This window comes from Stigmatopora nigra, chromosome 7, assembly GCF_051989575.1.
Source record: "Stigmatopora nigra isolate UIUO_SnigA chromosome 7, RoL_Snig_1.1, whole genome shotgun sequence".
Classification (NCBI taxonomy): domain Eukaryota; kingdom Metazoa; phylum Chordata; class Actinopteri; order Syngnathiformes; family Syngnathidae; genus Stigmatopora; species Stigmatopora nigra.
The window spans coordinates 6,834,155-6,859,178 of NC_135514.1; the positions used below are offsets into that span (position 1 = coordinate 6,834,155).

Sequence of the window (25,024 nt, forward strand, 5' to 3'; positions counted from 1 at the left end):
TGGAAGAAGACATTTTTTACCTGAGGATACTTGGCAATGAGAATTAATACAAAAAAAGGACAGCGACTAGACTGCTGTCCCAGTTTTGAATTATTCTTAGTCTCACGGAATTTACAAATGATCCACAGCCTATTTGTAGGAAACTGTAACTATTCAGTAACGTTCATTTTGACTCTTTATATAGTCTTTCATACTTTGGATTTTCTACTCGAAAATGCACATTACACACCAATGATGAACCTTTGCAACAAATATATAAGAGTGCAGCAGAAAATGCTAAGAATACTATTGATACAAAAGGTATAGTCAATGCAAAGCAGGCATAGTAAAATTAGCCACTTCCAATCACATAAGTATCATGGAGTGATAAAAATGGTATTAGAGAGGAAAGGTGCAAGGGGCTTGCTTACTTACACTGGGATGGAAATCTAGACTCAGATCCACATTCATTTTGTATTGGCAGGAGCTCAAAGCCTGAAGGTCAAATGGAGGAGAAAACGTTAAGGGAAATCGCAAATGTGTAGAAGTGGAATGAGTAGCATAAACAGCAGAACAAACAATTGGAAGGAAGAGGTTTTGGTAAATGTGAGACTCAAGGAAAAGTCAGACCACCCATTTGGAAAATGAGATGCGGTAGTTTGTGGAAGGCGTCTTCGTTTATGAGCAGTGAAGGATCCTTCAAACAGGGGCTGTTTATAGTTTATTCTATCATGCCACACACTCTCAAGCCCTCTGTCAGGAGGCTCATTCTAAAAAGACTAATTACAGCGTAAACATAACATTAAAGTCCGAAGGCCACTCCATTCCACTCCACTATTTACCTTTTCCTTTAAACAATCTTGACATCCATTTCCAGATTAATTCTGTTCACAGAAACCCATTCCCGTTAATGTTTATGCACTTAGAAGCTGGCATATTCTTAATGCTGATTTTAATGGATGCCTATTTTGGAGCAGCGGGCGAAAAACTAAATTCAGTTTGTAAGAATTTTGCAATGCTCCCACCTTTACATGTACTTTAATGTCCCTTTAAATCTGAGCATAAGACAGTTTTCAGATTACTATAAATTGTATCAAAAGTGTATAAAGCTAAAGGAGGGAACTGTGCTTCATTATTACACACGTAGCCCCTGAGGAGTGGTCACTCAGTGTCAGTCACCTGCATGGAGGACTTAATGACTTCCACATGGAGCCCAAGGCCCCGGAAGAGAATGCTTTTAAGGCAGCCTCAGAGTTATAGCCTTCCACATCTTTAAGCATGTAAAATAAACAATGCAGCTGCTACTGGCTGTTAGTGTATGCCCATGTGATATTATAAACTCTTAACATTACATTTGATCATAATTATTAAGCAACACGATGTAGTAGCTGACTCCTTTACTGAAAAACATATCAGTTCGTGTGAAAATGCTATTTGCGAATAGAATGATGAGAACTTCATTGTCACATCTTTTTAAGTAGGAACATCAAGATGATGAAAAAGTGTTACAATCAGTTATTTAGCTTGCTATAGGCTGTAATTTTGTGGTATTTATACTGTTTTGCATAAGACAAAACACAGAAGCACCAAAAACCATTTGACATTTAATTAAACGTACCCATACTTGTTAACAGTTACATGGACATCAGAAAATGACTCATCTGTTGCTGTATTGTCCAAAATTGAAGGCATATCAGATGTTAGATGACATGTGCCTATGTGCTTGACTTACCTGTGCCTGCTCCTAATGCATCAAGCATTGAACACATTGCATTGTGTTGCATTCAGGCCCTACTCCGACAAGGAGGACAAATGTGTTCTACTTGAGGTTGTGCAGGATGCAGGACCCAGGCATTTCGGAATTTTGCATTGCCCTGCATTATGCAGGACATTTGGCCATCCTGATATAGATAATGCATTGACAAAGTGTGTTCATTAAAAGCAGTATTGGGTGAATGGCCGATTACTGGAGGTAGAAGTTTTGAGCACTTTACGGTTCTTCTATTGGCACCTGAGGAGTATTGATGTTCAGGCAGGGCTTGTGTAGCCGGCAGCTGCCTGGGAGGTGTAATAGGTTGTCTTACAAAGCACAGACAGGAAATGAACCTTGCTATCTTGCATGAACCAGCTCCATCTGGACTCAATTATTCATCATGGTTGTTTTTGGATGATGATAAATGATTTACTGACACCTCCAACACAATTCCATCAGCCATCAATGTTAAAAGAGGAGAAAAATACCCACAAAAACCAAATAGCGTCAGCCTCAAGTACGAATGGAGTGTTACCTATAAACAAAAATGCATACAGGTTATTATAATATTATTTAAGGGTTGCCTGTTGTTTTTCATGATTTTTATCTTTGTATTGAGTTCTTTGTGTAAATCATGTGTAATTTCATACCAAAGAGAGCACATTATCCTTATCTTGACATGAGTCTCTGATGTCAAAAGCTGATTACAGCTTTTTTTTCCCTTTCTTTTTTTAAATGTTGCTTTTGTGGGCAGGGTGGAGACTGAAAACACTCAAATATCTTTCCAGTCCAAATCAAACACGGACTTCTCTGGTGCAACCACAGGAGAAAACGTTAAATAGCTCCTCTGAGGTTATGAACTGTTGACAGTTAATAAGTCATAAAATTTCCCCCTAAAGAGGATCCGAGATTCCATCTACAGGGCACCCAGTACAAAGAACCGGAAAATAAATATCTCACTGTGGAAGTGGACTGGAATCTCTCAATGGCTGCTCATGTAGAGTCTCCCAAGCATATCCCCCAAAGTTTCCTGCTTTCTGGAAGCGTGGACGAAAACCACCACCACACTGACTCATTTTTTCTCAAAGTACTTTTTGGAAGAGGGGGGTTGGGTTTGGAGCCTTTAGCGTCGACATTGCAAAGCATGCTGTCAAGTGATCTTCATGATTACACCTAATATTATTGTACTTGTCATCTATTTTCTTTGGCCCTTGGGTTAGTTGTCATGGCAACAGCGCACTGCAGGCGATGTTCTGACCCTTGCTGTCCTCTGCATTTCCCAGCTTGGCGTTGATGAAGGGAAGTCTAGGCCCGTGATCCCTAACCCTTGATGAGCAGACTTCTCAATTTCAAGCTCCGGGTCCTAGGCCCCCATGTCCCTCTCTGCTTATTTACCTCCACCCCCGCACCCCATGAGCCCATCCAACCAGAAAGGGCATCGTCCCCAGAGCAAACAGCTCAAGACTTAGCTTAAACTTGGCCCGAATAGCTTAACTGATTGCCCAAATTGTATCTTCTGGTCTAACGTCTATTTAAGAAAGAAAAGCCACTTGACATTTTAAATATTTCCAGATGAGAAGAAGATTCAGGATCACCAATTTCACAACAGGAAGCAGTCTGATATAAACTGAAAGAAAACACGTACTCAGGTCCATAAATAATCAGGCATCAAGACAGTCTTTTTGGCTTTGAACGCAACTACTGTGAGTTGAAATAATGTATTAATTTTACAAGTTTGTCAACACACCTTCCACTATTTAAAGAAACAAAAGGAATGGGAGTGAGCAATCATAAATCAAACTTTTTTTTAAAAAAAATTGATTTCAAATCTGACGGTCTAGTGGATGAATATAGTTAGCACGTCGGCCTCTCGGTTATAACCAATATGAAAAATGTATGACTTCAAATATTTTAACTACAGAATTGTGGAATTTATGGACATCTGCAGATACTGAATTTCATCTCTATTGACTCTAAGCCAGGCCTTGATGGCAACTGTATCCAGTTCCCTGTTGTCATAGCCAAAACTCATGACTGAACTCATTGATGGCGTAAAAGACTAGAAAATGTTTTCTTTTATTGCCGATTGTGGGATTTTTCAAGATGGTGGGCTAAGAGTTACAAGATAGTTAAAATGTGCTGGTAACAGAAATTGATTGGAATTCGTTTTTTACAGAAAGATGCTAATTGGTCTTTGATTTGCTCAATTCCGGGAAGGGGAAGTGTAAATGTGGCAGAGGAGAGTTGCAGAAGCGTTATGTCTGCAACAGAGAAGAAAGCTTGCTGGTCTCAACTCACACTTCAATATGTGTGCATAGTTTTTTTCTTCTTCTAGGAATTGCAGTATAAGATGTCCATGCATTATATACTTTTGGAGCATTTCAAATGCACACTTGACTGATCTCCAAGGCCAAACATAAACTGTAAACCAGATTTGTCCTACAGGCTCCAATTTAGAATATTTCCCATAGTGCAAACAACAACTTCAAAATAAAAGTTTTCTTGATAAATGCCCTCTCAAGAGTTCCTGCGTTGTAAATTGCAACTGCAGTGTTGACAGGTAGCAGTGGCGTGCAATGTAGACTGATGAAGACCAGCGTCTAGAAACCTGACACAAGTGTAGACATGCTTATGGAGCTTCAACTGTGAGCAAAACTAACAGCAATGGTTTGAATTCTCTTAAAATATTCAACATCCCAGAATATCTCCACCAGCCATGTTGTGTTTTTGATGTCATGTGGCGTTGAAAGACAAAAATCTATTCACAAAAGCATGAAAATATTTGATCACTAGCAGCAGGGACCCGAGTGTTTAAAGGACCTCATCCACAGGCCTCTGGCTTGCAGTGGACCTTCTAAAACTGCAAAGAGCCTGCTGGTTCCCCTGCCAACCTTTGGGGCAGCAGTGAGATGAAACAGATAAGATAATTGTCTCTAATGAAATCCAGAACCCCGGCTCTGTTTGGACCAGAACTTTAGCACAGGATCTTTTCTCCCTCGTCGTTTTTTTTTTTTGGAAGGGGGTCCTCCATATTGATCTTGAATTTAAAGAGCGACCGTGGAAGTTTGCTGCTAATTCAAACCAGAACAGTTGTACTGGCCCAGCAGGAGGTTTGATAGTGTTTGAAGTTCTCTGAGCGATCATGGCACCATCAGCTTGCTAGGTCCCGTTGCCATGACAACCCTAATTATCGTTCTTTACAGCCTCATTTTTACACAGGAAGGGAGCCATTATGTTCTTTAGGGATTTGCATCTCTCTGGGCCAAATGTCAGAGGTCACAGAAATGCACTAAAGCAACATATAGAATGAAAACCACTCTGCAGATGAATGATGAATTCTTTGGTACAAATTAGTTTTGTTTCAGAATCTGCTTGCTTAAATTAACAGTCAACATCTTTTGCCAGTGTTTCATTCGATGTGTCAAGGCTAAAGCAAAGAGCCTTAATGATGTAGTGTTACTATTTATGCAATGTTACTGGGCAAAATTAAACGTTTAATTCAATATACCCCCTACAAGACCCCCCAGTCTTGTCAGCGCAGTACTTACATTTTCTCCATATACAAGCATTCTAATTACAGTACATTAATCATACTCCTAACACGATAATATGCTTGTAACACTAAATAAACACATTTTTTGTTTTCGCTGAAGGGCTTCCAATAGAGTTGCGACATAGACTGTGGAAAATTAATGCTCCATGTGTATTTCTTCACTTTTGGATCATGTAGACTTAAGAGACTGTTTAAGAAAAACAGCAGCACATTGTTCAGACATAACTGAATTTGATGAGATATTTTGCTTTAAAGTAAAAAAAAAGAGAAGTATTATTTTATTCTTACTTGCATATGTCCATCAACAACTAAACATATTCAATATTGGGCAGACAAAGCAAAATAAACAGCAATCATTCATGCATATTTCATGCATAATTTTTAAGTAACTATCATTGAATCAAATCCCAGAGAAAAGATGTATCTAGTTTTGTTTTTGAACCGAGCTAAACATTGGCTATAAGCTCCAATATTAGGTTCATTTGTTGAATATCAGTACAACTTATCTGTGAATATTATTCTTTTTGTCCAAACAGTACTTTAATACATCTCTTCTCTTCTGATTTTCCAAAGAAATGTGTTGGAAATGGATCATAGGCCCTTTTCAAACAGCAAAAATATGTATATCATAGAATGTAGGTATCAATTTAGAATAAACAGGTTGTTATTATTGCAAATGCTACTTTGTGACTATGTGGCATTGAAACATATATCAGAGGTAATGGACTTGTATTATTGACAGTCAGACTTGAGTCACAAATAGTAGATAACTTACTTTCAGTATACAATTGATTGCTTTGAGAATGAATGGGTTTAAACAGGATAAGTCATAATATTACTGTGTTTGGTTTTTATAGATGATACCTGAACCGAGAGTAAGCTCTAAACATGAATGAAGGAGAACAAAAACATTTGTTTCATTTTTGTTCTTTTTCCAAGGCAAAGGCTTCCCGGTTCATTGGTCCATCTGGGTGGTAGATGGGGCCAGTAAATGAGGGTGTTTGAGTCCATATGAGTTACATTATGTCCCATTTTTCAACACTGGGTTTTGACAAGTTTAAGCTGAGCCAAGTGTTTTTGCGGCCAAACTTAACCAGAATGACGCATTAACAATCACTTTCAATCAATTTCAAAATTGATTTTCTAAGAGCCTGCCCTTAGTTTGCCTGTGAATCCAATCAAAGGAACAATGAAATAATGACAATTAAACCAGATCCAATGTCTTACTGTGAAGCGATGCCAGAAAAAGTATTACATAATATTTGTGGACATTTTTTAATAGCCTTATTATTCTTTTTGATGGATAGTAGAGTAATTGCTGGTTGGCTGTGGTCCTTTTTTCCCCAAAAAATAGATTTTCATGCTACCATTAATTTGGAATGAATGCACAACTTACACAACGCTAACAGGTGTCAGTATAGAGTTTCTCTATGCATTCCATTCAGCAATATCAAAGACCTCACTTTGCCAGCTCATGCAAATGGGTGCGACATCAATATGTTTAATGAGTGCGTCCCACCCAGTGTGAGCAAGCCCTTACCTCATAATACATGTTATTGCACGGAGACATTTAGATTTTTATTTCTACGGGAACATCTCCTTGACACGTTTACTGTTTTCAGTATATCTGTGAATATGTTTGCTTAAAACATTATTGCACAGTAATTTTTATAAATAGAGTACCCCATATAAGACACATTTTTTGTCTCTATTTACAAGTATTAATTACTACAATCATGCTGAAGTATGATTGTGGATGATTGTGTATCTGGAAGTAAAGCCCCTCCAGTGTTTTCATGCTTATAGTGTGGATACATAAAGTAGTAAAATAACACTATTTTTGTAAAAGCTAATGTGACAATCATTTATTCATTCATTTTCCGAACTGCTTATCCTCACAAGGCTTGTGGGGTGCTGGAGCCTATCCCAGTTAACTACGGGCAATAGGCAGGGGACACCCTGAATTGGTGGCCAGCCCATCGCAGTGTACAAAGAGACAGACAACCAATCAATCTAAACTAGGGGCAATTCAGAGTGTTCAAGCAGCCTACATGCATGTTTTTGGGATCTGGGAGAAAACCGGAGTACCCGGAGAAAACCCACACAAGCCCAAGGAGAACCCTTGACCTCAGGACTTTGAGGCCAACGCGGTAACTCCTTTTTCCACCAAGCTGGCACTGGAGAAAACAATTGGGGAAAATCATTTTCAACCACTGACGATGAGTAAGACAACAACAACCCTATAAAGTGTTTTAATGCAAGCTTGATTCTGATTGTTGAAGCAGCAGTCTGAGCAATGATGATGCCCGGACTTTCCTGTCTACACACACTTCCTCCAGCTTCAGGCGTTTCCAGGCCAACTGAAAGCCACAATCCCTCTTTAGTCATCCTTAGGCTTCCTCCCAGCAGGGCAAGCCCCAGAACACCTCCCCGGGGAATCGACAAGCAGGCATTCAAACTAGATAGATGTCCAAGCCCCCTCAGCAGACTCCTTTCGATGTGTAATGTTAGCAGGTCTGTGACAAGCTAGTTGAGAAGTTGACAAAACAGGCTTCATTCTCTCTGCCGTTACATAAAACCGCCGAGCATCAGTGCTCCTCTTTCAATTTGATTTAGTAAAATTTTCATCTACTATGAGGAGAATGAAAGGATTGGCCAGATGACAAGGAGATAATGATAAGCAGAACTTCAGGAAGCATAGACACAACCCAAAAAAATATATTTTTGGGGTTTATTTATTGCATTTTCAACATTCGAATGTGCACACTTAACATTACACAGCAATTTAGTTTAATTTTCTAGTATTATCCAACAAACAGAATCATTCAAGTAAAACTTGTTTTTCCACATTGCAAAGACAATATATATATTCAATGCATATAAATTAGAACATTAATACACGGCAACAAGCAGGAACCAAAAAAGTAATTTGCCAAAAATGTTGTCAGTCTAAAAACTTTGCAGCCATCAAATGTACATATAAATGTAAGCCTAACATTGATTTAAAAAAATCTCTAGAAAATTTACAACAAATGTTATACAAAAACATGAGTATATGTTACTTTTAAATTGACTTCTTTCTAACATCATGAACAATCCACATTTAATCCCAAGTAGAAACATTAAGGCATCATACAGCATTTTTGTAGTATTCAATGTAAAACTTGTCTTTTAAAGTCAAGTACCGATGTAATCCAGCATTATTTTTTTCCAAGAAAGTTCTGAGATGATTTGGCCATGTTTCCTTTATCAGTGGAATGATGCCCTTGCTGGAATGGGAGAAAGGATAGTTTTGTGTAAGTAACATCTTTAGTGGTACATTGGAACCAAGCAACAACACACAACAAACATGAAACATGTTATTATATTTCGCCACAGCAAACAAAGAAAATATGATTGATGCAGTTGTTTCTTTCATAGTGGAATGTTCTATTATGTTCTTATATACTGTCTCGACTTGGCATCTACAGTTCCTCGTGATATTGTTGAGTTTATAGACCCCTTTTTGCTGAAAAAATCCGAGTTTGCAATCAAAATATTTGTGAAATACACTTGTTAATTTTTGAAGAGTATGAGTAACTATAGCACATTATGAAAGAACAGTTCTCCGAAGTCATTGAAGTATTTTTTTGTTTCATTTAATACTCAGAACTAGACTTTCTATAAATTTGTACGACAGTTCAAGGAAGGTTTGTTTTCTTTCTCGGCATCTCGGTATATTGGCAACAACTACTGCATCAGATTGACTTGTTCAACTTCAATTACTTCCGACGGGAAAAATAGTTTCTAAATCCAAACAGGAGGTTGACAAACATCCCGTAACTGATTGCGTTCAAGTTCAGCTCTGAAGTTCCTCTGAATTAAGATTTTAATTCCACGTTTTCTTCTTCCTTTAAAAATGCTAGGAAACTCATATTTAACTCTAATTTATTGACGTAAGCTCCAAAGTCTGCTCTAGAACAGGGTGTTGATGGTCAATTTGACTTGCCTCGCTTCAACAAAAGGATCCTGCCTTCCTGGAATCCACTTAACGGGATAATAGTGTTTGGAACTGTGTCGGAGCAACAGGGGGATCATTGTAAGTGGGAGTAATGACACATTAATTATCAGCGTGAGCCCCACTATTGGTGGGCCACCAGGTTAATGAAGGCAATAGGATTAATACCAAGGGAGTTGAATGCCTCGAGGGATAATCCCCTCTGGCAATGGAGCTTTCTATGTGGACTGCAAGAATAGGACAAATTGTCTTGTGCATGCATAGACTCTTGAAAGGATGGACATGGCATTTATATGATGGATTATTGTCCTTTTTGTTATGCACCCACTGCACACTTTATAAGGGAAAACCACACAATTTGTTGAGAATCAGATAAAAAAAGTAAAATCAATATATGTACTAAGATTTTCTCATCCATGTTGGAAGATGCCATTCTTGCTTATGTGTCACTGCAGAATTAGAGGCCATTTCAGCTTTGGAATTACTGAAAAATGGTTTTAATTGTCTGTTTCGTATTGTTTAATAGTAGTCGTAATAGTTGTAGTTTATTTAGTATTGTTGAAAATATTTTCCAGCTTCAGTCGTGTGTGTACGGTATAGACAGCAGTGAATGACAGTCAAAAATGTGAAATGTTTTGCAAAAAAGAAGGGAAAAGGTCTTTTCACTTAATAAAATCTTTACGATGTTGACAATTTGACCCCAGAAGAGGTCATTCCTTTTGGGAAAATGAAATCACTGTCAGTCAGCCAGTGTCCCTCAACAGATTGTTTGACCAAGAAGATTCTACTCTATATGAAAATATTGAGCTTGTTTCTACACTATACTATACGTGTTTCAAGCTACATAAACATATTTTAGATAAATAATATCTTGATTGAACATAAACAGGAATGTTTGAGATGGTTTGATCTCATGTTTATACTTTCAAGAGGGGCCCTCTATTTATGGGCAAATGACAACCACGAATAATCATCGCCTCTGAGCCCCTAAAGTCTGATTTTATCATCTGCAAAGTTTTGAACGGCCATTGTGTACGCTCATGCCGCCCCCTGATTGCCTGTTTATTATTCTAGCTTTTCTACTGAGCCAATGGGGATGTGGCCAATTTCACTAGGTGCCAAGCCTTTTTTTCCTAAGCTATTTCCTGTCCTTGACATCATTGCGTACTACTTCTAATGACACTGATTCGTGTCTTGTCTGCAGCCTGGGTGGCACATTTTGCACGGAGTAGGACAGGTTTTTACCTTGTCCTGTTAAAAGGTATCAAAAGATGGAATCACATTTCATGCATGAGTGGTGGCGTCATTGCTCGCAATTGCAGAGCCTTTGGCTATGATGAAAAGTTGACCTGCTCCGCCTCCCATTTATTAGGAGAAATATGTAATTTGCCATTTAAAACACGCTTTACATCCGCAAGCCTTCAAGCTGATTTTAAAGAGCAAACGTGTTTCAACATGAAGCCAAAACCAAATTATATATTTCCATCCTGCTCATTTTAATCTGGATAGCGAAAGACGTGTAGTTATTTCTGCAACTTTTGGTAAAATGTACACCTCAATCCTTACGTTTCTTTTTGGGGGACAAAACCCGATTAATTCACAAAGTTGAGCAGCAAGCAAGGTAGTAAAGTCAACATTTTTTAGGAAAGCTGTCATTCTGAAAGTAGCTTACTAGGACTAAAAGTTTGGCCCAGTGGCGCTCTAACAGTGTACGCTACAATCGCTGGCTGAGTATGGTTGTATTTCACTTCTCCGGTAAACTACATTTGCATTAATCTTTATAATTTTTCTTTTTTTAAATAGGGCCTTATTTAGGATTTTCATTATGCAAAGCAAAAAACAACACATAGTAAATTACACTAATATGAAAGACAGTTGCTCAAAGTATTTAAGAATGGGAATTTCTTGGGCCTCTTATGTTTAAACCTTAAAAAATGGTACACTTCAATATAAAATAACTATTTGCTCAATGAGAACATAAAAATGGATGAATAAATGCAATGTTTATCAAGATTAACAGACTTTTAATAGTGTGATGTCTACAAAGAACTGCATTTTGAAAAAAACGCTTGTACACTTGAAAACTAAAAGCACAGATTGACATTGACACAGATTTTTTTTTCTTTTCCAATCCAGCATAATTTGGTTTTTGTGTGTGCAAATAATAAAAGGAAGAAGAAAAAATGACTACAATTAAAAGCAATTGGCTTCAAATTACAGGGAAAAAGAAAATGAAGTTTTTAAATGGGAACGAAGCGTGTCTTAAATGTTATGACATACAAATAGTCTAGAAACTCTTAGAAAAATATTTCCAACAAATATTGTAGTGCGAGTAATATTCAAAAAGTAATTTCCAAGTCATGTTTTCATTTTAAAAATTGTACAGAAATAGAATAGTGGAAAAATACTGTTTGTTTAAATACTGTTACTACACTAAGTCTGGTGTTAGTTTCCAACCTAAACAGCTGCACAAAAATTGTCATATGCCCTCTGAAGACACACACACCCATACACCCACACCAACACACACACCAACACATGCACACACACACACACACACACACACACACACACACACACACACACACACACACACACACACACACGAAGACGTACACACACTAACACACCAACACACACATACATACACATACATACACACACACACACAACTGACACATGCATATGCACACACACTAACACATGCATACACACTCTCACTAACACACACTGAAACATACACACACACTAAAACATACACACATTAAAACATACACACACTAACACACGTACACACACTAACAGATACATATACACACACACACACACACTAACACACGTACACACACTAACAGATACATATACACACACACACACACACTAACACACAGATGCAGACACACACACTAACATACATACACTCACACACACTCACTAAGACACACACACACCCATTAAGATACACACATACACACTAATATTGACACTGCTTTTTTTCTAAATTTATAGCTGGTTTAATTTATACCTTTCTCAACAACTATAATTACAATATTAAATGCTGTAGTCTTTTGCAATACATGTTGTACGTAACGATATGAGTTACCTACCTTTTTTTTCCCTCTTCTGAAATTGAGATTATGATGATAAATCTAGGTTGACTCCCTGGAATTAGATAATATCCATTCAATATAGGCGGTGGCTGATGAGCGAGCTCGGTTCGTTGGACGTCCGTGCACTGCAATGCAATGCAAAGCAATGCAGTGCAGTGCACATTGTGAGCCTTGCTCTGCACCACACTCTGAACATCTGCTCATTTCACGTGACACCCCCCACCAAAAAAGGGTGAAAAAAGAATATACTAACATCTGTTCTAAATAGGTTTCATTCCGTGTGCTGCAATTGGCAACTGGTCTCCCTCTAAAAAGGGGAAACATATATTTATAGTCGTTTGATCTAGAGAAGAATGTGCTTTTCATATGTGAGTAGCTGAATGTTATGAGTGAGACGTTTAAAACAATAAGGAAATGATTATTAGTACGAAATGGAAGCTTGAAATTCAACAAGTCCATTTTGAGGTGCTCTCTGGATATGTTTGTGGGTTTGGAGAGCCCCCTCCCACGCACGCAAACAGTGAGAGTGGCCCCCTCGTCCACTCTACCTTCACGGCCTCCTTAAATTTCATAGACATCTGGGAATTCCATACATGCCTCGAAGGCCAATTACACACCTTCAAGCGGTCACGGTTTGCTTTTTTGGACAGTGAGAAAAACTTTCCCACATCACCTAAACGTTTCATAAAGTGACGACAGCCGGAAGCGCGTGGTATCTTGGATTAATTATATAGCAAGCCAATTATTATTGTGACATTAATGCACAAGCAGGAATGATAATTTAGACATTTAAAATGTGTAAGGAAAATGGGCAAATATGGATGGACTTAAAATTATTAAATACGTTATTTTGATTACTCAGGAACCACAAACACTCGACGTGCCATTTTGGCGTGTGTATATTTGAAACCTACTATATATATTATTTATTTTTATAGGTTGAATTTCATCCAATGCAATTTTATCACTAGATTTTGTAGTTTGTCACCTTTTTGTATAAACGCAAAACAAAATTAAAACAAGCTAGGTAAAAGGAACAAAATATTGTTGTTTTCTTTATTGCAAAAAAATATACAAACATTTACAAAAGTGATAATAAAAATAGGAATGTTTTTATATTTCAGACACAGGATGAATTCCTAAATGTAATACCAATAAATAAATAAATGATTTCTGAAAATATTTTTGCACAGGTTTGATCCACAAAAACAGCCTCATAAATGTAGGCCCACCACCAGTAGACACACACACTCCCACACACATACTCCCACACACACATGCACACGCGCACACATGCGTACACATAAATCAAACTGCCTAGCTCCACGGTGGCAGAAATAAGTCCAAATACATGTAGAAAAAAAGTAACTCTTTAAAACAGGCAACAGCCGTAATATATTCAACATTCGTCGTCAACAACATGTACATAAACCGTCATCAGAGTGCGTGGTCTTAGGGGCTGCATAGAAAAAACACAAAAAAATCCCCTGCAGCACCTCCGTGGTCTTTACTTTAAATAGTGATCCCATGTATCCAGCATTGGACTCCAGAAATGTCCCTTCAGAATGTGAGAATCAGCAGTCACCTGTGCAAGGTCACACGCACACAGTGATTAGTGTTTATTGTGCCAGTATTGGATGTCAGTGCAATCAGTTTATAGGGCCATATTTGCTGCATATGTGACTTGAGTGGCACATTTAAACTGGGGAACATTTTAGGGACTTGAATTTGAAGTGAAAAACTTGGAGCCTCTTGAATTGGTATTAATAAACACAGTATGAAGCCTTTTAGGTGGAAAAATATTAGATTTCTGCAATTTAGCTGTACTATGTTTCAGCAATGATATTTCAGTAAAAGATAAATGCACCATGCAGTTGAAGAAGAATTTGTATTTTGATCGGAATATTCAATGTTTCATTTTGCTGGAAAAATGCAGCATCATTGGTTAAACCCTTTATAGGGAAAATGTTAAATTCATTGTAAATCACTGATGTTGCTAGACGTCCAATCCATTTTGACTGGGTGATCAGTTGCTACCAGTCAAAATTGATTGGACATCTAATGCCATCAATAGCACTGAAAGATAAGCACAACAAGGCCCTCCCAGGTTAAATAAATTGACATCTATTGTCGAAAATAGTAAGTAATGAGTTAAATGCAATGACATTTTTAAAACAAGTTTTTTAAATTGGAATTCCTATAATAATGTTCAAATCTTTATAATTTGAATTAGATTAGAAAACAACAATCTTATGTATTTTAAAAATGTAAAATTATTATTAATAATAGTTACCTTTGACATTTTTGGACCTAGACCTGAATTATTTTTTAACTTACCAAAAAAGTCACTTTTCCCAAAAAGGGTTAACCTGAAAGTTTATTGTAATTTTAGTAGGTGAGAAATCTTTAAAAAAATGCTTCAAACTAGAGAAAACTACATGCATACATTCTTTTCACGAAAGAAAAGCATGCCTTTACATTGTAAAATAATGCAGACACGGATGCAAAGTACACATGCAAACAAGAATTTTAGCAGACAAAGAAAACAATCGAACAAATATTTGCCAGGGATTTCAAGAGGGGAAAAAAAACAAGATCATCACACACTTCTTACAAGATGTACCTACTATGTTGGGCTTGTATCGTCTTGGCCTTAGTGAGATGTGGACATGGACCAGGCGCCCTCCATCCTCCACACGGAGAATGCATAACTGAGCCTTTCGTGGGCCACGTAGCTGCAACTAGACATCTTGGCATCTAGCTCGTCGCTCTGCAGCACCTGGCATAGGAAGTCAATGTACCTGGCGGCCAGTTTGAGTGTCTGTATTTTGCTCAGCTTGTCCGAGGGCAGTGTGGGAATGATCTTGCGCAGGGCCGCAAACGCCTCATTCAGCGACTGAGTCCTCTGACGCTCCCTCACGTTGGCCATCACACGCTGGCTCTGCAGCTCCTCCAAGGACTGTGGGCTGTCGCTGCTGCTGGACTTTTTCCCCTTTTTGCCCCCCGACGGGGTAGGGCTGTCCGAGTCCTCAGCTGTGGTGGCGGCGACGTGTTTCCTGCTTGGCCTTCGCTTTCTTGCACTGCTTCTTTTGGGCTGCGTGTCCGCCTCACCCTCACTGTTGCTCAGGCTGTCCACGGGGGAAACCGGGGAGCTGCTCGACTCTTCCCCCAAATTTTCCTCGGACATCTCCACTCGCCACACGGAAATAGTGCCCCCCTCTAAAAGAGTCCCGATATTACCTCCCTGCCATCAAGTCCACCTGTAGGTCTGTGCGGTTCAAAGAGACCCAGGTATCCATAGATGGGCCTTCGGGAGGACAAGTCTTTTCTGACATCTCAGAAAGTTAGCCTCATCTTATAGGCTGAAAACCTTAAGGGGAGGCATACGATTGGACGAGTTCACAAGGGACGTCATGGGAGGGGCGGGTCCTCTTTTGACAAAAGTAACAGATAGCAGTGCTGTATGTCAATGACATCATACCATTAAAAAACGAACCCCCCTTTGGCTTCTTCGTAAGGAATATCAAAACCGAATAATATGACTGATTGCAGAATGAAAGAATTACAAATAATAGTAGTGACTGTTGCACTTGGCAAATGCGGTATACTATTCTACGTTATTTAGAATGGCATAATAATTGACTGATTACCCAAGCAATGTCTACAAAACCATGAGAAAGATAACAGCATGGTTGGTCTTCCTTTTTTCCCCTCTCTCTGTCTAATATATTAAACTTTTCATGCATCTGAAGTATGTACCCAAATAGTTCAGTTACTTACGATTTCAATAATGCACATAGCAAAATATTATAACCTCAATAAAATCTGTTAATTGTCACTTTTCAGTTTCCCCACATCAATCATTTCTAATGATTCAGAAGTCTAAAGGCAACAGAGTTAATATTAAAATTGAGGGACAAATTGCCTGTTCTATTACCTAGCTGCCCAATCATTTTTGACACACTGCTTTCATTTGACTTTTCCGACCAAAAAACACACCTCCCAATAGAATCATGTATTCTCTTATGCAACCATGTGTGCAACCCACATGACGTTTGCTAACATTGTTGCCATAGTCTGACCTAATCCCAAGGAGATCAAACATGTCTCATTATGCAACGCTTGATCCCAATCTGACATAGCACTTGAAGCCAGGGTTTAACACTGGCCAACTTTTTCCCCTCATGCTCCAATTATATCCCCCCACAAGAGGGCATGTTTTGGTTATAAACCACAAATGTAGATTTTAAGAGAATCATTCAAAATAATCGTAAATCACAGGCCAGAGTGTCTTTCTGCACGCGTATATGAAACAATGTGCGCAGCAACGGCCCCCTGTTGAGTCTACGTAGCCGAGGCAGAGGAGAAGGTACCTTTGTGTGTGAGGCCCTCTGGTATTTTCTGGTGTGGTGATACAATATCCATCTTGTTTAGTGGAGGATTACTTTGTTTAGTTTGAGAGGGACGTAGTCCACAGGAGCAGCATCTGGTTCAGGAAAGAGGGGGCAGTCAAGGTGAGAGGTCACAACACCAGCCGAACCATCCATTTACATCTTCATGGAGGCCTGAGAGTGAAGTATTGTTCCAAGGGGAGCACCCCCAGGTACCAACAACACACACAGGCTTGTTTAAGTGGGAATTGGGGCTCCATTGTAACCAAGTAGACTTAAATCTTTTCCTATTTCTGTCCACACATGCACACGAAAATGTTGATGAGAATTTTACATAGTTATACAGATGATGAATTAGAATCTTCCTATGTAGAGTTTGTATGTTCTCCCCATGCCCATGTGGGTATTCTCCTGGTTCCCCAGATTCCCCCCAGCATCCCAAGCTAGTCTAGTTGAACACTCTTTCCCTCGGTGTGAGTGTCAGCATGAATAGTTGCTCGTCTTCTGGTGCCTTGCGATTTTTTTGGCAACACAATTTAGGCTGGCATAGACTCCAGTGCCTCGTGATAAGTACAACAAAATGTAATTGAATATATGAACAAATTAGAATCCCGAGAGCCTTGGTTGGTAAGGTTATTGTACCTGTGGGAAGTACCTGTCCATGGTGCTGATCTGAGCAAGCACCTGTTACCTGCATGTGAGCGAGCAGCAGTTTATGTTCACTTTCTATATTGATTGTCTTCATTTAGGTTGCAGATTAACTTGAGAGTACTACATCACACCTTGGGCAAGAGTATTGAAAAGTAGGCATAACATGGGCAGATTTTTTTGTGTGATTGAAAAACAAATTAGTGTACATGAATGGCTGGCTGTCACCTTGTGCCCTGCGATTGGCTGGCCACCGATTCTGGATGTCCTTCACCTGGTGACTGTAGTTAGCTGGGATAGGCTCCAGCAACCCTGTGTCCTCTGTGAGGATAAGCGGTTCAGAAAATGATTTTTTGCATTATTCTAGCATTCTGTCTATAGGCTTTCTATACCCTTGTTGCCATGTGGTTGTGATGCCACAGCCAGACCGTTAATGACAATTCTTGGCGGCTTGAAAAACTGGAGGCTAATAGATTCTTAGAGGGAATTTCTAAGTTAAATGGCACAAACTAAAATTCATACTTTTTCCGTACATTTTATTTGGATGTCACTGTTTGCCTTGACCTTTGCCACACCTCTGGATAGTTTTGATTTGTATGTTTTGTGTGCAATTCAGCTAACTTTATGTATCATGTTATTTCCTGTCACAATGGCTGGTGAAAAAGGTCATTAAAACAACAAGTCTTGCAGCCGTGGCCTTTTGCACGGTGTATGCATAAAAAAATACAAGCTTGTATTTAGGCTCACTCTATATTTATAATCCTTGGCAGATTGCACAGCCTAGTTCAGTTCTTTGCTGCTGAAGTGACTCTGAGAAAACACAGCTGCTTCTCAGCTACATGATGTCATTACAGGACAACTCCACCGGTGTTGATCTTTAATAAAGACCTAACCTTCATCCCGCTGTCGGGAGACCGGACACACGCAAATACAAAAAAAAGGAGCAGGACGAGACGCCGTGACGTGTGCCCACTCGTCAACTTATCAATATGCTCCAGCTTTGTTGTTGTGATCTTTTACTTGGGCATTCGCATCTTGAGCTAGCGATATCGAGCATCTCCCCAGAGGTCACATCAAGGCAGACACAACTCAGGATCTCGTTCACTATACGATCTGAAACCCAGCCAGATCCAGAGACCTGTCTATTTTCTCTGCCGGGCCTTGGAAGGCAGCGTTTCTCTATCGGCCCACTCCTATCTGCTGAAATAACAAACCACAGTCCCCCACATGTACAACGCTCCCACAATTGCCTGTGATATCCGTGTTCACTCCATTAAAGTGGCCGACAGCACCGAGTCTGATGCCAACTCGCCAAGATGGATCAGCTGCACTTTGTGAAGAAAGACAGGGCTCCTTTAAAGGGACGAGAGCGCTTTTATTAACTTGAATGTGCTAATGAGGTCAAGCAGAGCATTGGATGACCTCAGCAACAAAATGTGCCATTCAGAAGAAAAATCCAGACCATCGCATTAGTATTTTTTTTTTTTAATTCTGATAACAGCAGTCCTGTGAGAGTGAGAGACGATTTGGGGTGTTGAAAAGGGAGGTGAGGTTAAAAACAAGCCTTTATAAGCTGTCTGGACATGGAGGAGCCAGGACTCCTGGCAGTAGCAGTAAAAGAAAGTCTTTAAAGCACAGAGCTTTGATGTTGTGCATTCTAATCGGGCTTCAAGTTGCTGTTCCTGGAGCACAAGTCCCAAGATCTGAAATGTCTGAGACAGAGTTTGCTGTCACTGCAAAAAGATACTTTTACTTATCAGTTTGGATGTATATTTATACTAGTTTTATTCTCGATCAGGGGCTGAATTTGAATATCCACATTCAAATGCAAACTCACATAATTCACAGCCTCAATAATGAATAAATAATGTTACAGTGGATCCCTAGTGGAACACCCTCCCTTTCGCGACATTGGTTTAGTCTGACTTTAGAGGCATATTCTTTCCAGAAATTTTGTTTGAACTTCAAACTGCACAACTGTATTTTTACTTTTCCTACAAGGTGGGCCACAGAGGACACAGAACATAAATGTCAAACTCAAACTGCAAAGTATTAATTATATTTATGTTGGCCAGGGACTAAAAGAGAACTTAAGAACGAAAATTTGCTCGGTTCCCTATTTCAAAAGGGACCAAATAGTTCCGGTAGGATTCCAACTGGTCCTAGCTTCGTAGCCCATTGCCTAGCAAATGCAACCACCCTACTCACCTGTCCTGGATATGAGAATTTTACTCTAAAGGATGGTGAAAAGAAGGCTGCAAAAGATGGGTTAAATATGTGTTTTGGGTATGGATTTGAAACATCTTTTGCGACAAAAGCTCTAGAATATTTTTGACATATTTTACTTGAACATCTCTTGATTGTGATTGACTAGTGACCAGTCTGGGGTGCACCGTGTTGCTCATAGTCAGGTAGTACAGGCTACATCTTATCTGTCACGCTAATGAAGAACATCAGTTTAAAAACTACATGTTTTTATACAAATATCACCTGAAAATATATAGCAAAGTTAGAAAGGAAATGAGAGTGTGAAGTTTTGTTTTCTGGGATGTGTTAGGAGTACAGTTGTTCTTCCTCTGCATCGAGAGGAGCCAGATGAGGTGGTTTGGGAATCTAATTAGGATGTCTCCTGGACACCTCCCGGTGAGGTGTTCCAGGTATGCTCCACTGGGAGGAGACCGCTGGGCCGACTTAGGACATGCAGGGGAGAATATGTTTCCCGGCTGGCCAGGGAATACCTTGGGATGAGTTGGACGAAGTGGCTGGGGGAGGGCAGTAAGGACTTCCCTGCTGAAGGTGCTGCCCCTGCGACCTGACCTCGGGGAAGGGGGAGAAAATAGATTGAGAAAGGAAATGCCCATTGAGGTATGCTGTCCTATTTAACCACTTTAGATGTGGATTTTGGAGATTTACCAACAGGGTTCAGTAACTGAATTGGTGCATAGAATTTAGTAATTGTCGTACATGTCCTGTTCCAATTTATACATCTGAAGATGTGGGACAATCCCATGCACTGAACAATGACACCTTATTAGCCACAAAGAACCAACAAACCTACAGTATGTTTTCACAGCTTGGAAGTTGACAGACACACATGCACATATAGACACACACATGCACGCACTAAGCAAACATTAGGATAGTTGCACACAGAACACCACATTTTAAATTAAAATCTGATTCTGGGTTTCACTTCATCTTGCATCATGTCCTAACTCTTTTCCTACTTTTTGTTTTAGAAACGGAAAGTTAGCATGTGTGTTTTTGGCTGCATTGCTGCTGTTAAATCTGAAAATCTGGAGGCAAGTGAGCTGTGCTTTCGGCTGTCTATAAAAGCTTGCTGGCTTTCAGCAGACCACACACCCACACATACACACATGCACACACATGCACAACCACGCTCACATACAAATACACACACACACACACACACACACACACACACACACACACACACACACACACACACACACACACACACACACACTCACACACACTCACACACTAACACATGCGCCCATGCACTTTTGCACACACATTCACCCATGCTGCCAGCCTGCTGCAGTAGACTGACCAGCACAATGACCGACAACATGTACGAATGCTCAAACTACTACAATACCTTTATCACAGTCTTTGAACAAACAAGTGTAGCCAAATACGAGCAGTATGCACAGGACACCTTGAATTGGTCAAAATATAGTGCAAGACCCAATGAAGATGTTTGACATTGAGGATGGAACAGGAAACGTATGTAGAAAAATCAAACAATTTGTCAACGTGATTGCTGAAAATAAACCTATTATCTAAATTGTAATGAGCATCTAAAGACTTTCGGAAGCAGAAATTGTCATTTTCCCCATAATGGGCATACTTGGACTTGGCTTGACAAGTAGCCAGTATTGCATGTTGGGTGCACCAATTTGATACCTTGTAAATTATCTTTGTTTGCCAATGTGTAGCACCTCACACTACCAGTAGTTATAGTCACATTGATAAGTGTTCCAACAGTCACTGCTCCTAAGTACTAAACCTCATAAGGACTCCTCTAACCCTGGGAGCAGGTCAAGCAGAGTGCTCCAGCTGCGTATGAGGATAAATATCGTATGAGGGGGATGATGGGCAGAGGTTTGGGGGTGTGGTGTCAGGATTTGCAGGGTGATCTGGGCGGAGGAGGGTCTCCCATTGCTTGCCAAGAAAAACACAGCAGAATATCCTGCTGACTTCTATATTAAATAGCTGACTATCTTATCTTTCTTCATTTTGTCATTCCACCGTCATACAGTCCAGGCGATAAGAGTTCAGAGACAACTCAGACATGCCACAATGCAAGAGCGACTTAGTTCTAATAGTGCAAAGTTATAAGGAAGCCATCGGTCTCTGAACTTCAGCTGTACTCTCATCCCGGCTGACTTCTGCTTCCCCCACTGTGCCGGTTAGAGGTGACCTCTTCTTCCTCGTTTCTCTTCTCCTCCTCACAGAGGACACAATGGGCTACCTCGCAAGCCATGTTGTTTTTGGAACAGGAGCCCTTCAGCCTTGCTTGGGTTGACAGAAATTAGCCAAGAAGACATCCTCAGAGAGATTTACCCCCAAGTGCTCAGCTGATTGTAGATTTTTGTGTGTGTTTGCTCTCAGGAGTTGTGTTTATTTTCACTCATCATTGAGGAAGTTGTGTGGTCACCCAGCTGGGCATGTCATCAAGTTGTGATTCCTTTTCCGCTTGATTTTTGTCTGTATTAATTTCAAGCAATTATTTTAGAGTTTTTGGTGTGACTTTCAGGAGTAGATTTTATCTGCCTTCAAATTTGGTAGATTAAGGGAAATAAAGCACTTCATGGTGAAAGTGTCAGCATTAAAAAATCGTTGTGACTGTGCAGGAATTTTCAGAGACACTTTTACTGTAACGATGAGACAAGCCTGGGTAACCAACAAAGATTGCATGTAAGTGTCACAGGGTCCAGGATTTTCGCTTTCCCCAGTTCAATTGAGATTGATTTAAAGCCTCGTCAATAATGAAGACAAGGAAATGTTGAAGGGTTTTTCATTGTGTACTAATGTGTTGGTTTGACTTCCATGCAGACATTGTGGAGTCATTTTGAGCTCAGAAATGTGTAAATTGCCCTTTTTCTCTCTAAGTTATTGGGATGCAGCCCGTGCAGAGTGTAGTCCGTTGGTTGCATTTTACTCGAAGTCAACTGGGAACAATAGGCGTTGGCAGTTCATAAATCCAAGGTTTTAGCATTGAAAGAGTGTGTGTTATGAAAGCTCCCATTGCTGATTATCAACATACCTCAACACCAACCCTGTTGGCTCCATCTGTTTTTTAGATCACTTGTGCACTGGGAGTGTCACACTTGGTGCATCAGGCCTGTCAGCAAGCACACTCTCTGCACATCCCCCACACCATCAATACTATACACCTGACAAAACTTTTGACTGCATCATAGGGTGTGATCTTAATGGCTCAATTAATAAGTAAGATACTCATTTTGCCTTTATTTGGCCGAATGATTCTCTGCAAAGGATGCTAATGTTTCTCAAAGCAACGTTCATTAATGTTCCTTCACGAAACTCAATTTAAAGCCACGAGATGGAAAATGTGAGAGGAAAGTATAAAGGTCCATGCAGGATGTAGACGCAGATTACTCATAAAGCTGCTTGAAAACGCTGCCAATTACTTGACGGCCTTGTTTTTTCTTTCTTTTTGACTTTTCTTTGGTTCCCTGTGAGTCATGTGGTAATGGAGCTTCCTTCTTCCCAGCGGTGGTCATGGGAAGAGGCTCCATGCAGGCTGTTAGTCAGAAGAAAGGCATTGAACACCTAGTAACACCACAAATATTCTGCTGTAAAACATTGCGGATAAAAAAGTCACATTGATTTGAACAATGGAACAATGTATAATGTTCAACTTTTTTAAATGTATTGTCCATTGACTTTTCGGTTGAACTGGAAATTCCAATTTTTGGGAATGTGAGAAGAAAACCCAATTGTTCTAAAAGATATAATACAAACTCCAAAAATGAAACCCTGGGATGCCTGAATTTGGTAAAAAAAATCTCAAAACAATGAGGCAGTTTAGCCCCTGTTTCACTAAACTGCCATGGATTTTCAATTAGAGTCAATCACCAAAGATAAATTAAGTGCCAGTTTATAAACTTGAAGGCCACACATCCCCCAACTTTCAAATTATCCAACTTGCTCAGCTCTCACATCATCCATTACCAGATCTTTAGGGCGTAAAGTAAAAAGGGTGGATGTTGTTGTAGGAGTCACCAACACAGCCTCTGCAGTGAGCATAAATCAGTAAGCTAATAAATTGAAAGCCAAATGACTTCTTGGCCCCAGCATATATCATGGAATCATGGCGGCAACTCAAATGAAAGCTCGTGCACCCAAGGGGGACAGAGGAATGCTTCTGTTCATACAAAGTGATTTGTGGATGGCTCGCAAGTTTGTTGGCTGCGGAACCTACCTTTCCACAAACTTCCAGGCTCACTTATCTTAATTTGTAGTGAATCGTTACACCATTATGGCTTTGATTCAACAGCAAATCTTCAAAATGGGACTTTAAATTTGCTGACGTAGATATATATAAATAAATTGAGCTTCTTAATCTGCCTCACAGTTCTTCGATGGAAGGGTCGATCCCAGGGGGTTCTGAACTTACTGTGTGGAGTTTTCTTTTTCTCCCCATGCCTGTGTGGTTATTTTCCTGGCTGATCTGGCTTTCTTCCCACATTCCACAAACAACCATGATCGGCAGGTTGAAGTCTCTAAATTGTCCCTAGCTGTGAGCATGAATGGTCATTCGTCTCAGTATACGCTGCAATTGGCTGGCAACCACAGTTGGCTGGGATGGAAAATGAATGAATATATCTATACATATATGTACATCCATACATATATTTTATAACCCCCCCCCCCCCCTCTGTCTCCCCTCTCTCCCTCTCACCCCCTCCCTTTCTCTTTCTCTCTCTCACACACTTTTTCTCTCTTTCTCCCTCTATTGTTGGTTTAAGAGCGCTATCTTTTGGATGCAGAATGTCACGACAGAGGGATTTTTAGTTTCTTCTACTTTTCATTTGATGAAGACTAATGTATGGTCTAAAACGTGTGTTTTTTTGTTTTATATTTTTATTTATTTTCTGGATATATTCCATTCAGATATCAGTGGCGGAAAAGTGCTTTGCACGTTGGCCTCAAAGTTATGTGGTCCGGGGTTTGATCCCAGGTCAATCTTAACTGTATGGAGCTTGCATGTTCTCCCCGGGCTTGTGTGGGTTTTCTTTGGGCACTCCCTCATCCCAAAAAACATGCTGAGTAGGCTGGTTTAACACTCTAAATTGGCCCTAGGTATAAGTGTGAGTGTGAATGATTGTCAGTCTCACTGTGGCCTGGTACCCAGTTTTTATTGCCCCACAGAGATATGAAAATATTATTGACTATGGTCTGCAAGGAAGACTAAATCAGCCTATACTTGCACTTCTCTAGTTTAAAAGTAGAGGGAGCTATCCACTCAAACAGCCCCTCTCCATTAGATGGGGGTAATGTAGCAAAGTGTGTGGAATTTCAGTATTTTGTTTTACATAA

General features: G+C 39.7%; 1 protein-coding gene and 1 long non-coding RNA gene across 4 annotated transcripts in view; one reads left to right on the forward strand and one right to left on the reverse strand.

The window, feature by feature from the left end:
- Positions 1–25,024, forward strand: part of LOC144199963 (uncharacterized) — a 79,611-nt gene that overhangs the window by 3,195 nt on the left and 51,392 nt on the right. The window contains exon 3 of one of the 2 annotated variants that reach the window (XR_013327014.1): positions 2,487–3,638. The exons of the other annotated variant lie outside the window; for it this stretch is intronic. This is a non-coding gene — a long non-coding RNA (uncharacterized LOC144199963). Of the gene's footprint in view, positions 1–2,486; positions 3,639–25,024 lie in introns of those variants that run through there. 2 annotated transcript variants of the gene reach the window in all.
- On the reverse strand, positions 13,672–15,698 carry LOC144199353 (twist-related protein 2-like). Of its 2 annotated transcripts, none has more exons than XM_077720936.1 (2): positions 15,020–15,698; positions 13,672–13,977 (listed from the first exon to the last, which is right to left on the reverse strand). In XM_077720936.1, the coding sequence occupies exon 1, from the start codon at positions 15,577–15,579 to the stop codon at positions 15,046–15,048; it is 534 nt and encodes a 177-aa protein (XP_077577062.1). In that variant the 5' UTR covers positions 15,580–15,698; the 3' UTR covers positions 13,672–13,977; positions 15,020–15,045. The 2 variants fall into 2 exon arrangements, with proteins under 2 accessions (XP_077577062.1, XP_077577063.1); XM_077720937.1 differs by having other exon boundaries at positions 15,016–15,698.